General features: G+C 36.5%; 1 protein-coding gene across 1 annotated transcript in view; it reads left to right on the forward strand.

Annotated features, from left to right (window-relative positions):
* The window catches only part of LOC136254997 (adhesion G-protein coupled receptor V1-like), a 128874-nt gene that overhangs the window by 53850 nt on the left and 62726 nt on the right, over positions 1 to 12298 (forward strand). The window contains exons 10-15 of the mRNA XM_066047718.1: positions 450 to 534; positions 2026 to 2188; positions 10372 to 10524; positions 10579 to 10782; positions 11763 to 11900; positions 11948 to 12160. Of these exons, the coding sequence (XP_065903790.1) occupies positions 450 to 534; positions 2026 to 2188; positions 10372 to 10524; positions 10579 to 10782; positions 11763 to 11900; positions 11948 to 12160 (956 nt within the window). The remainder of the gene's footprint in view (positions 1 to 449; positions 535 to 2025; positions 2189 to 10371; positions 10525 to 10578; positions 10783 to 11762; positions 11901 to 11947; positions 12161 to 12298) is intronic.

Genomic DNA, 12298 nt, shown 5'->3' on the forward strand with positions numbered 1-12298 from the left:
ACCTACTGGTCTGATACCAAAAATAAATGATCCTTGCATGTTAATACTGGTAATTGATCTATAAGTTTGTGCTTGCTTGTTCATGGCTAGCTATATAAAGTTGTATTTTAGTGCCTGTATTTATTTGCAATAATGTTTTATAGCAAAGTAAATTCCTTCCAAGTTATGTATAGAGAAAGCATAAAACAGCAGAGAAGACAATGTGTGCATTTAAAGTTTAAAATCATTGTTTATTGTGAACCCATTCACATTGTGATTAATATTTGCATCATCAGTTATATAATTGATTGGTAAACAAACATAACTATTAGCAATTACTAAACAAATAATTTACTAATTAACAATAATACCAGCTACATAGTTACCTGGTAGTACAACATCAACTTATTTAACAGAGATGGTCACAGTTGCCAGTTGAGTACTAACTGTTTTATCCTTTAACCATTTAGTGTTGTTATCCGTGAACTAAGCAATGATATAACAGCTGATCAACTTCTCACAACTTGCGGAATCCAAGACCCAGGTCGTTGTGGGGTAAGTAAACTCATACGTATGTATCTATTTATAATGTATAAATACGTTTATCGTACAGTCTGGTTGTTAGGCGCATGTGCCTAATAAAAGTTAGCAAAAAAAAATACTGTGATTATTGGTAAACACATGCGTCTAATAAATAAACTCATCATAATTATTATGGATTCATTCTGTTTGGGTGGTGTGAATTGCAGTCATTACTTGTACCAATATTTTGAGTCCAGTTTTTGTGCACTGAATCCTTCGTGTGGAGCATACTACAGAAGATTGCTTCACTTGGTAAGTATAGTAAAGACTGCTTTGTACTTTGTGAAATTTCATGCTATACACTGTTAGCGAACCTCTAGCATTTCTTCTCTTGTATAGCTTCATCTCATGTTGGAGCTTCATGTTCATCCACATTCATTTATCAACCATGATTAAGTATGAGAAACGGCTATGCGCTTAACCCTTAAAGTTGTATAGGCCGATGTATCAGCCATTTTTTAAAATGCATGTACAACACACAAACATTATGAGTAACACATGTTTAAAGAATGGCTTCTAACAGCTAGCACGGAAAAGCTTGTCTGATGTCAGTAACTGGAAACCTTGTTTCAATGGAAGGTTTATTCATTGGGCTACTTAGACAAGTATAAATAATTGTTGTATTAGCAGTAGCTCACTTGTTATGACACCCCGAAGAATGGCGATTGCATTTCCTATTATTTCACACGCATCGTGTTGGTAGCCGTTTATAAAAATGTTTGACTCACGTGAGCTTTATAAGGTGTGATTCATCATTGAATGGAGAAACGAATAGCTACCAGAACTTCATAGGACACACTGTGTAGAAGTTATCAACTGTTTTCTGAAGGTATGTAATGAAATGTTTTCATGTTTTGTGATGGCTTGGATTCACAGCAAGGTTTGGCCTTATGCTTTTACCTAAGGGTAAAGCCCTAGGTACTGTTTTATTCCTTATTTCATCATGGATAGAATGGTACAAATTGCAAAGCCTTAGCGCGTACTGTATGGAAGTTACAGTGCTTTGTTTACAGTCATGCATTATGGCCAAAATATTGGCCTATGCATTTTCAGTGCACTGTTATTAATAATTGTGTGCGATTTTAAGGGTTAACAGGTAATGTGTGCTTAATATATTATACGTGCGCTTGACAACCAGACTCTACAGTACATTGTTACAAATATGTTGATAGTTCTATTTTGCATACATAACTTTATAATAATTTATTATATTAATTGGATGTACATAATTATACATATGCAATTAATAAATGATTATCAATACCTTACATACCTTTTTATACTATCATTGAAGTGGTTTTATTAAGTTTCTGTGGTGCTAGCACACAGGTTTTTTGTGAAACTCTTTGTGTTAGTAACCAAAGTATTGCACTGAAATGATAAGAGTACAATACGTGTACAGTAGAAGGCACAAAATATTTATGTAATGTGCATAATAATATTATACACAATGCTTGTATATAGTGCACAATTTCTGCTCCCACTAATGGAACAATTTCTTGTACTGGTGATGGTTTTGGAGATACCTGCAACATTACCTGTGATGGTTACCTTGTGGTATATGGAAATAGCACTATTACATGTAATTTTGATGGAACTTGGAGTGACAATACTTTATGTATACAAGGTATGCTAAAAGTAGTTCTTCGTGCATATTGAAATTTTGAAATGATTCATTGGTACCATTGTGAATTAGAACAAATCACTGTTGCTTGTTCCATCAGTGCTAGGGGAGCGTCTATTATACCAGAACAATTTTTGAAATTAATAGGTAGTGGAAATAGTTAGGGAATATTCTGGAATAATTGGATAAGTTTTAGGTGTAATTGGTCCAAAATTATAAATGCTGCTTGCAGTGTAATAGTAAAATCTTCTGGACACACCACAGAAACAGTGTAAACATAAGAACAGTTGAAAAGATCAAGATGCTCTAATAGAGCAGTCACCTACTCTAATATAGCAGTCAACTTCGAATCCATAATTCTAATATAACAGTCACTTATATTTAAAAACCCTCATAATATTCTTATGCTTAGCAGAAATTTCATGGACACATGAATAAAAATTGTCAGAAAGAATAATTGGAAGTTTAAAAGCATAATAGACCCTCCCCTATACTGTACAATAATTGACAGTGTCATCCTGTTGCAACAGGGAGACTCTATATATATGTAACCAGATTTGACAAAACCAGGCTTCCACACATATCCGATTCTTTGACTTTAACTGCTTGTAACTTGACCACTCAGTATGCTATTGACCTAGACTTTTCACAAATTCTTTCATTGCATTATGCAACAACATGTCAAAATTTGAAAATGATGGCTTACTCCTACACTGCGATCTGGTCCTTTAAAGTCACAAATCTGGATGTATGTGGAAGCCTGGTTTTGTCAAATCTGGTCACTTACGTATGTACAGTAATCGGGAACATGTTTTAGTTTTAAGCGATGCATTTATTAAGCCTTTCTAGATTGCATGCTATATTATTATATATTAAAAATTATAAAAATTTAAAAATGAAGTAGGGATCAAAGCGATAAAAAGTAGTGAAACAAGAGATGAACGATGGTAGCTATTACAGCATAGCTCAGTGTGAAATCCCTACTTTGGCATTGAACACAAAATAATTGCTATACCATGCCAAAGTAGGGATTTCCCACTGAGCTATGCTGTAATAGCTACCATCGTTAATCTCTTGTTTCACTACTTTTTATCACTTGGATCCCTACTTCATTTTTAAATTTATAATTCTTAATATACTAGTTGTTTAGTTTTTTGTTAAAGCATACAGCTAGCTATCAACATGTGACTGTTCTATTAGGGTGACTGCTGTATTAGTGTATCTCAAGTCAGCTAGCCTACAAAGATGTGCGTTTGAAAATGGGTGTGGTCATCATGGTTTCGATTGATTATTAGAGCATCCCAAGTCAGCCTACCAACTTGAAGGTGTGTGGTCACTAGTTATTCCATTATAAACACAGCTAGCGTAAAAGGGGTGTGGTCATCATGGTTTCAATCGATAATGCGTAGAATAAATAATGGGCGTGATCTTGTGACCTATCATGAAGATACAGGTGGCTATCTAGTACTGGTACCTCTGTACCGTACAGTAGCGTTTAAGCACCTTAAATAATCTTGTGGCATCTATTATGCTACTTAAAGAAAGTGTTGATATGGAAAATTAACACCTTGATATGGTTTTGTTGGATGAAGAAGAAGACAAGCAGCCTGATTGAAGATAAAAGAAAAGACAAGGCGCAGAGAGCACACACTCTTCGTAACCCCAAAAGGCACACTCCACTGGTGAGTTTGCTATTGTGGCATAAAATGGTGGCCATGTGCTGCTTCATTTGGCCTCTAGGTTTGCAACTGTGGTCAGTCAGTCAGGCAGTCAGGCAGTCAGTCTAAAATTTGAGTTTTGGTGATTTTTAAAAATTCTATATCCGGCCACCTGTAAGTATTTTATTATATTTAATGCTGTATTATGTATTATATGGACTAGTACTATTCTGTAAAGGTGATTTTCGTCTCTTAAGATGTCTCTAGGATGATTTTCAAAGGTGGAATTTTTGGCGGCACACGAAATTTCCACCCAGATCCCTACTTAAACGGTACTACTGTACCATTTGATAGTACTTCTACTTTTTAAAGATTTAATGTACATATGCAACCTACTGAGCAAAAACTGGCCATTTTCGCACATTCCTCAAATTCCATTTTATTGTTTCTCTGTTATCTATAGTAACAAAATATTGGACAGCCAAAGTTTCAGCCTTTTGTCATGGAGTTATAGTGCTAGACAGTTGGAACAGGAATAAACTCGATTATTTTGTACAGCTACTATATAATACAGCAAATATGTTTATTTAATCGATAGTACGGCAAATATGTTTATTTAATCGATCATACCTCATGACTGAAACAAGCTATGAAGACAGGATTTGGCTCAGTATGTTCACCATGAACTGGCACATCGATCAAAGTATAGTGTTTTCCCTCTACGTCTCTGTGTGAACAAAGAAAAAGGCAAGGTAAACTTTATTTCTACCGCATTGTAAATAAGCGCCCATAACTCATGTACTGTATACTGTATGAACATAAAACAAAGATTTTCTTACTCCCAATGAATGGGAGAATCTGCTGGATTGATTTGAGCTTTGTTTCAGTACATAACAAAGCGATTGAAACACGCATAAAATTTTTATGCAGCATGCATATTGTTATGTATTTCAATATGTTTTATAGCAAAATATATTTTGTGAAAATGGCCGGTTTTTGCTCAATGGATCACATATATTTACCATGTTATGGGCAGCAGGCATATGAATGAACCTCTCAAATCCTTATTCAATAATTCACATTTTCTGTACTGGTATAGTATTTGGCTATTGAGTCTTGCAATGAAGAAATGAAACAGGATCACAAGTCCTTACACTGGGATAGAGGTTGGGAAAGTATTGGGGTGGGCAATAGCTAGGAGTGTACCTGCAAAGGAAATAATGATTTAAAGAAAAAATCAGAGGCCTATTCTAACTGATTTGCAATAGAACTAACCTCCCCCCCTTGTGAAGCATAAGGCAATGTAGGTGAATGGACAACATGTAGGTTGTAAAATGCTGAGTTGTAGGGATAGTTATGTAGGTGAATGTTAATGGACAATGTATACTAGATTGTAAAATACTGAGTTTTATAATAGCTGGTTTTGTCTGGCATGTAATCTTAAAAAGTAAATACGGTAGAATGTACCCTACATATTTTACTAAATTCTATCCCATTATGTGCAGTAGATACGTACCTGTGATATTAGGAACCATGAAGTTTTGAGCTTTTCTGGCCAAAATTATCCCAAAAATCAGTCTCACAATACCTACATGGTGTCTTGGGAGTAATGGTGAGATATAATCAAGCCCAAAAGTGTGTTCAAATGCTTTGGATATGTTGCTAAGTTTATTTTTTGCATTTTCAGTAGAATCTTTTCCTGAATAACTGCCTGCCTGCCTGCCTGCCTGCCTGCCTGCCTGCCTGCCTGCCTGCCTGCCTGCCTGCCTGCCTGCCTGCCTGCCTGCCTGCCTGCCTGCCTGCCTGCCTGCCTGCCTGCCTGCTGCCTTCAGACAACCGTTAAGTTGATAACAACTAAGGCTATGGGAGTGATTTTTTTTACTGCTAGATGTCTGTAGTATGTACAACACACTGATAATGGACTTACCTTTGTCCCCCATTCTGTTCGCTGACAACGCAAAGATGTTGATTTGTGATAGCATGATACGGCTTCTCTGTGGCTGGCTAGCACAGTTTCTCCCGTATTTTCCATAGTGACTGGAGGCATTTCTTGTTTGTGTAACACTGTGTAATGGGCAGAACATAACTGAAGACAGCGCGTAATGGCCACTTCACTTTTTCAGTATTTGATTGTTGGGGAGATGCAAGAATATTATTATGGAATTCCTGGCACCTTTTTTTTCATTTGATGCAGTATGCATGGGTTAATTATGTTATTAAAAAGTAAATAAACAAGTAAAAATAATAATGGAAGGAAAAATTACTAGCATATTAAAAATTATTAATTTAAAAATGTGTAGAGATCCAAATGATTAAAAGTAGTGAAACAAGAGATGAATGATGTGGTAGTACAGCATAGCTCTGTGAGAAAATCCCTACATTGGCATGCTATAACAATGATTTTGTTCAATGCCAAAGTAGGGATTTTCCCACTGAGCTATGCTGTAATACCATAATTCGTCTCTTGTTTCACTACTTCTTATCGCTTAGATCCCTACTTCATTTTTAAATTAATAATACTAATTTGTTTGGTTTTGTTATAGATAGCATACAGCTATACACGTGTGACTGTTCTATTAGAGTGGTTGCTGTATTAGACTATCTCGAGTCAGCCTTTCACATACTGGGGGCATGTCACTATTTCATATTTTCACTGTGCTAGCATTATAATTACAGCTAGACTAATAATATGGGGGTGTGGTCATCATGATCTCATAAGTAGATTGTTAAGAGGACCATTAGTCCATTAATGGGTGTGGCCTTGATCCATCGTGAAATTGCAGGGGTCTATCGAGCATAAGCGCTTTAAATAATTTTGTGGCATCTAAATAATTATGCTGCTAAAGGAAAATGTTGATGCACCTCGATATGGTTTCATCACATGAAGAAGAGGATGAACAGCCTAATTGATGATAAAAGGAAAGACAAGGCACAGAGGTCACACACTTGTCAGAACCCCAAAAGGCACATGCCACTGGTGAGTTATTGTAGCATAAAATGGTGGCCGTGCATTGCTTTGTTTGACCTCCAGTCTTGTGACTGTGGTCAGGTAGGCAAATAAAAATTTGAGTTTTGGTGATTTTTAAAAAAAATTCTATATCCAGACATTTGTAAGTGTTTTCTTGTTTTTTAACAATGTATTTGATGTTAGATGGACTGATATTATTCCATAAAGGTGATTTTCGTTGTGTAAGATGTTTCTAGGATGATTTTTAAAGGCAGAACTTTAGGTGGCACATGTCATTTTTGGGGGATCCATACTTAAACATTAAACAGTACTACCATACTGTTTGGTAAATTTAAATTGAATTAGAGATCAAAGAGAAAAAAAAGTAGTAAAACAAGAAAGGTTGCCTATACCTGTAGATATACATGCTAGTGGACTTTTACTCCCTAACTCATGATCAGTCATGGTTATAGATGGAAATAAACCCTTGTTTCACTACTTTTTCTTTGATCCTTAACCTTAATCTAACTTAACATTTCTAATTTTTCTTTCTACTTGTAATGTAAGGATTTACTGAACTTGTAGTTATGTGTGTATGTACGTATCTCTGAAACTAGGCACTTGTGAATACAATAAGTTGTGGAAAAGGGGTGAAAGAATTTGGCACAAGTTGATGTTGTGCTACTTCTAAAAGCCAGGTGCCATGCATCTAGTTATGTAATTAAGTAATAGGTTTCTGTTTTGTAATAGTGCAATTATGCATATATACAGAATAATTTTATAATTACATTGCTATGCATCACTAAGGAAGTGCTATTTGAATAAACTGCTTTAACAACACATTATGCACAGAATTACTGTACAGTACGTATGTTCTCAATTGTATTATAGTTTGTCTGTCATGTTTTGTGACCAGATCTGCGAAAAACCAAAATAATGGCGCAAGCCTAAATTTTCAGCACAGGCTATTGAGCATAAATGAAAAAAAAAATTGTAAACTTTTAAACACTTTGTTCTTTGTGAAGAAAGGGTGTAATGATAAAAACCTGGATACCATCTTATTTGCCTACCCAAGAGGAGAATCTTTGCTTTGTAGCAGTAGACTAAAGTATGGGTGAGTTATGGGCATTTATACGTCATATCAAAGCAATTATATGCAATTGATCTTTCTTCACTAATTTCGTCTCTCTATGTAGTGAAAAAAAGGTGATTGAAGGAAACACTTACCCAGTAATTGACTCCCCTATTCATGGTGAATATGATGGTGTAAGTTGCGACTGTGTACTGCATTGCATTTGTAAGTTTCAGCCATTTTTATAAGCGCCTGTAATTTATTTTCCCAATACTTGCTGTACAAATCGATCTTTCTGTTGCTGCTTTGTAGGGCTGTAACTCCAAAAATTGTTGGCATACAAGGCTGAAACTTTGCCAGAGCATACACTCGGCTAAGTAGATTATAAATATTCAATAATAAAGGATTTGAAAAATGCACCATTATGTCGGGTTTTCGCAGGTCCGGTCACATATTTCAAACCAGTGAAAAGAAACTGCCTCAGTGCAACGTTTACCTACATATTAATATGGGCTTCATTTGTGACCAGATTTTACAAAACCGATCCAAATCGCACATCAAGCAAAATCAAACTAACACCACCAGTGTATAGCTACACTATCGTACTACTAGTTTTGACCCTCAGTACTACTCAAACTACTTGAAGCAGGTTTTAACAGACATCTTTTCTGGGTGGTGTAGAGAGCTCGAATGGCGGTTTGTGAAGGGTCTGGCTTGGCAGCAATCAGTAGTTTACTGGTAGATGGCCTGATAATGTTGACCAGATGTTTTTTTCTGTTGATTTTGCTACATATCTGCCACTAAGAAGCCAGCACAGCCCTGTAATCTCTTGTCTGGACTCCAATCATGGTCTAGCTCCATTTTGAAGTCTATCTCTTGCCCACCCTACCACCCTCCTCCCCTTTGTGAGCACTTGTGATACTACTCCGCTCGTCCAACTGCTCAGATTTTCTATCTTATTTGTGGGAAACTCTACAAGCAGCCACAAGTACTGGAAGTGATCTGAAAGGTAATAGGTGACCAGATTTGACAAAACCAGACTTCCACACACATCCAATTCTTCAACTTTAACCACTTGTAACTTGAATATGCAGTAAGCTATTGACCCACAATTTCACACAATTCTCTCATTGCATTATGCAATAGCAGGTCAAAATTTGAAAGTGATGGCTTACTTCTATGGTCCTTTAAAGTAACATATCTGGATGTGTATGAAATTTGTCAGATTCAGTCTAGACTGATGCATCTTTTGTGTAAATTTTGTACAGGTGCTTGCTATCCTTGGTGAGTTATGCTGACTTGAATTCTTTAAAACCATTTATATTGAAACTTCTGATGTGTGATTTGGATCGTTTTTCCAAAATCCAGTCACATTTAGTGTTTAATTCTCATAGGCTAATTGTTTTTACCTCAAAAGGATTTGTTCACGTAGATGTGTAAGGTCAAACATAGGTAGATAGGTACACACACACACACACACACACACACACACACACACACACACACACACACACACACACACACACACACACACACACACACACACACACACACACACACGCGCGCGCGCGCGCGCGCACACGCACACACACATTTTTTTTTATGAAAACAATTTCAGTAAACCAGGTCCACACCCATGTTGGCTGTGGGCACACGCCTGGTTTAAAAATCAATCCAAGGTGCACATCAGTAGTTTCAAGATAAGCTGTTTAAAGAGTTCAAGCCATTATCACTTGCCAAGGGTTGTGAGCATATGCATGAAATTTACACCAGAGATGCATCAATTTATTACCTTTTAGAATGTTCTCTGTAACTACTTGTAGAGATAGTGACAAAGTACGTAAAATACAGATAAGAAGATACGAGGCAGTATGTGACCTTTGTGGTTTATAGTTATGCAGCAGTGTTAGCAAAGAAAGTATTTGAGCAACAGTAATAGGCCATCAGTTTTCCAATGATTCTTATCAAGGCAGGTCCATTCCAAAGCACAAAAATCACCACTTGAGTTTGCTACACCACCAAGAAAGGGCAGCTCTTTACTTGCCTTGTGGATATTGAGTAGTACTGATGCTTAAAACCATGCAATAGTATATGTATACATATGGTAGCTTAGCTACCCAATGGTTGTGTTAGTATTACTTTGCTTGATGTGTGATTTGGATTGATTTTGTAAAATGTGGTCACATTTTCAATGCCCTTTTAGAGTATCAAATGCATCATGTAGTGATTGTAGTATTAGAGTATTTTTGATCTTCCAGCACTCTTTCCTTAATTAAATGTTATAATTCTGATATTTTGTTGTGTGTGCCTGTTTTTCTGCAAAGTGTAATGAGTACAGCTCCTCTGATACCAAATGCACAAACATTGTGCCTATCATGCTTGTGAGTTATCAGTACTATTGCTTACCTATTATGCCCCTAATTATGCTAGCATAACTTCAAGGCTTTCAAGACTTACCATAACACCAATCATTCATTGCACAGCTGCTTTTTCAATTGCAATTTACTAGGAGTGATAGTGACAGTGGATGATGGATCCAAGATGATACAAATTAATGAGAACAGTGGTCCTGTTAATATTTCACTATCACTTGATCAACCAAGTGTTGTTCCCATCACTATTGTTGCTACTCCACAAGTGAGATCACCACCAAGTGCTACAGGTACAATAACTTATCAATTATACTACTATGATGATATTATGGTACTTTTTGTAGTGAATGATTTTGATAATAGTACAGTAACTGTTGTGGTCAATCCTGGAGAAACTAGAGCTTTTGTATTGATTGGAATAGTCAATGATGACACATTTGAGGGAATAGAGTTTTTTGATGTAGCATTTGAGATTGATGGAAGAAACACTGCTGGGGCTGTAATAGGAGAACTTGGTGTAGCACAAGTGTCTATATTCAGTGATGATGGTTGGTTTATGTTATAGCAATAATTTCACACAAGCAAACACTATTGTTTCTAATTATGCTGTTTTATCCAATTATTTCTAAATAGAATCACAGAACAGCATGGAAACAACCCAGGAGTAATCTATTACTAAGAAAACGTCACAAAATAAGCTAGGCTCCGCAATCCAAACAATCTACTTTTACAAATTGATCCCTTACCATTGTGAAATGTTCACTGCAGTATCCCATTGCTAGATCCACCATGAAACCCTTACTTATTTTACAGGCTACTACTTAACAGTTGTCATTTCTTTAATGAATATATACTGTTGTTTAATAATTACAGTCCAAACTGTTTAGTTGAACCATCACCAGTAACACTGGGTTCACATTAGCACGATAGCACGGTTCAGTTCGACTCAGTTCGGTACGGCCCAGTATTGCCTCTGTTCACACTACACAGTCTCACTCGCTAAGTCATCCGGTTTCCATAAGTGCACAATTAAATGTTAATTAGTTTACTTACTAAAACTGGATGCAGCTCTTGCCCTTCAAGCCTCTTGTGCTGGAATTCTATCATTTCAACTAGATAGGTGGCCATGTAGCTGGAACTATGACTACAGAAATTACGCCGCGAATTGAAGTGAGTGAAACAGTAACTGCCACGACAACAAGTAGCTAGTTCATAACTGTTGCTAGGCTTACTTCCGTGCTGAACCTCGTGTCGAGCAGTGTTCCTGAGCCCTTCTTCATTGCATGTTGAGTTTATAAAATTATTATTTTGTGCGCCTGGTGAGTAATTATCGTACCGTACTGTGCTGGCCTGGTTCAATTGGGTGGGCTGGCTCAGTTCGGTTGGGCCCGTATGGACGGTGTTCACATTGCACTTTTTATCGAGCCGTACCATTCCAAACCATGCTACTGGGCTAGTGTGAACAGGGTGTAATGCTATACATATGGGTGTGTTTTATTTACATGCATACAGTGTTTTGTTGTGATAGTGGTTTTGGTGAGTTTTATTGAGAGGGAATTCAGTGGAAATGAAGGAGAAGGATTAACTAGAATAGGACTACAATTGAGTGAAATGACTGAACAAATAATTACTGTTCAAGTTGGATCAGTTGGAATCAGTGCTGAAGGTTGAATCTGTACTCTTGTAGAAATGTTTTAGTTTTGGATGTTACAGGAAATGGAAGAGATTTTAACTCCAGCCTTACAAATGCTACATTTCTACCTGGAGAGATCACATCATTTATTAATATTCCACTCACTGATGATATTATTGCCGAACCATCTGAAAACTTTAGAGTGTCTTTAGTAATGGAACAACCATTTGCTGCTTTAGGAGTGATTCATGGTGATCCCTCTTCAGCTACTGTATTCATCACTGATGATGATGGTATTGTATTCTGTATTTGTGTGATATGTATGTACATTCTTGTACTGTACTTTGGTAGATACCTGAGCAAGTTTGACAGTATTCACTAAAACACACATACGTAACTCATTAAGTTGCTTTATTTGTGATGTTTGTTTA

Source organism: Dysidea avara, chromosome 5 (assembly GCF_963678975.1).
Source record: "Dysidea avara chromosome 5, odDysAvar1.4, whole genome shotgun sequence".
NCBI lineage: Eukaryota > Metazoa > Porifera > Demospongiae > Dictyoceratida > Dysideidae > Dysidea > Dysidea avara.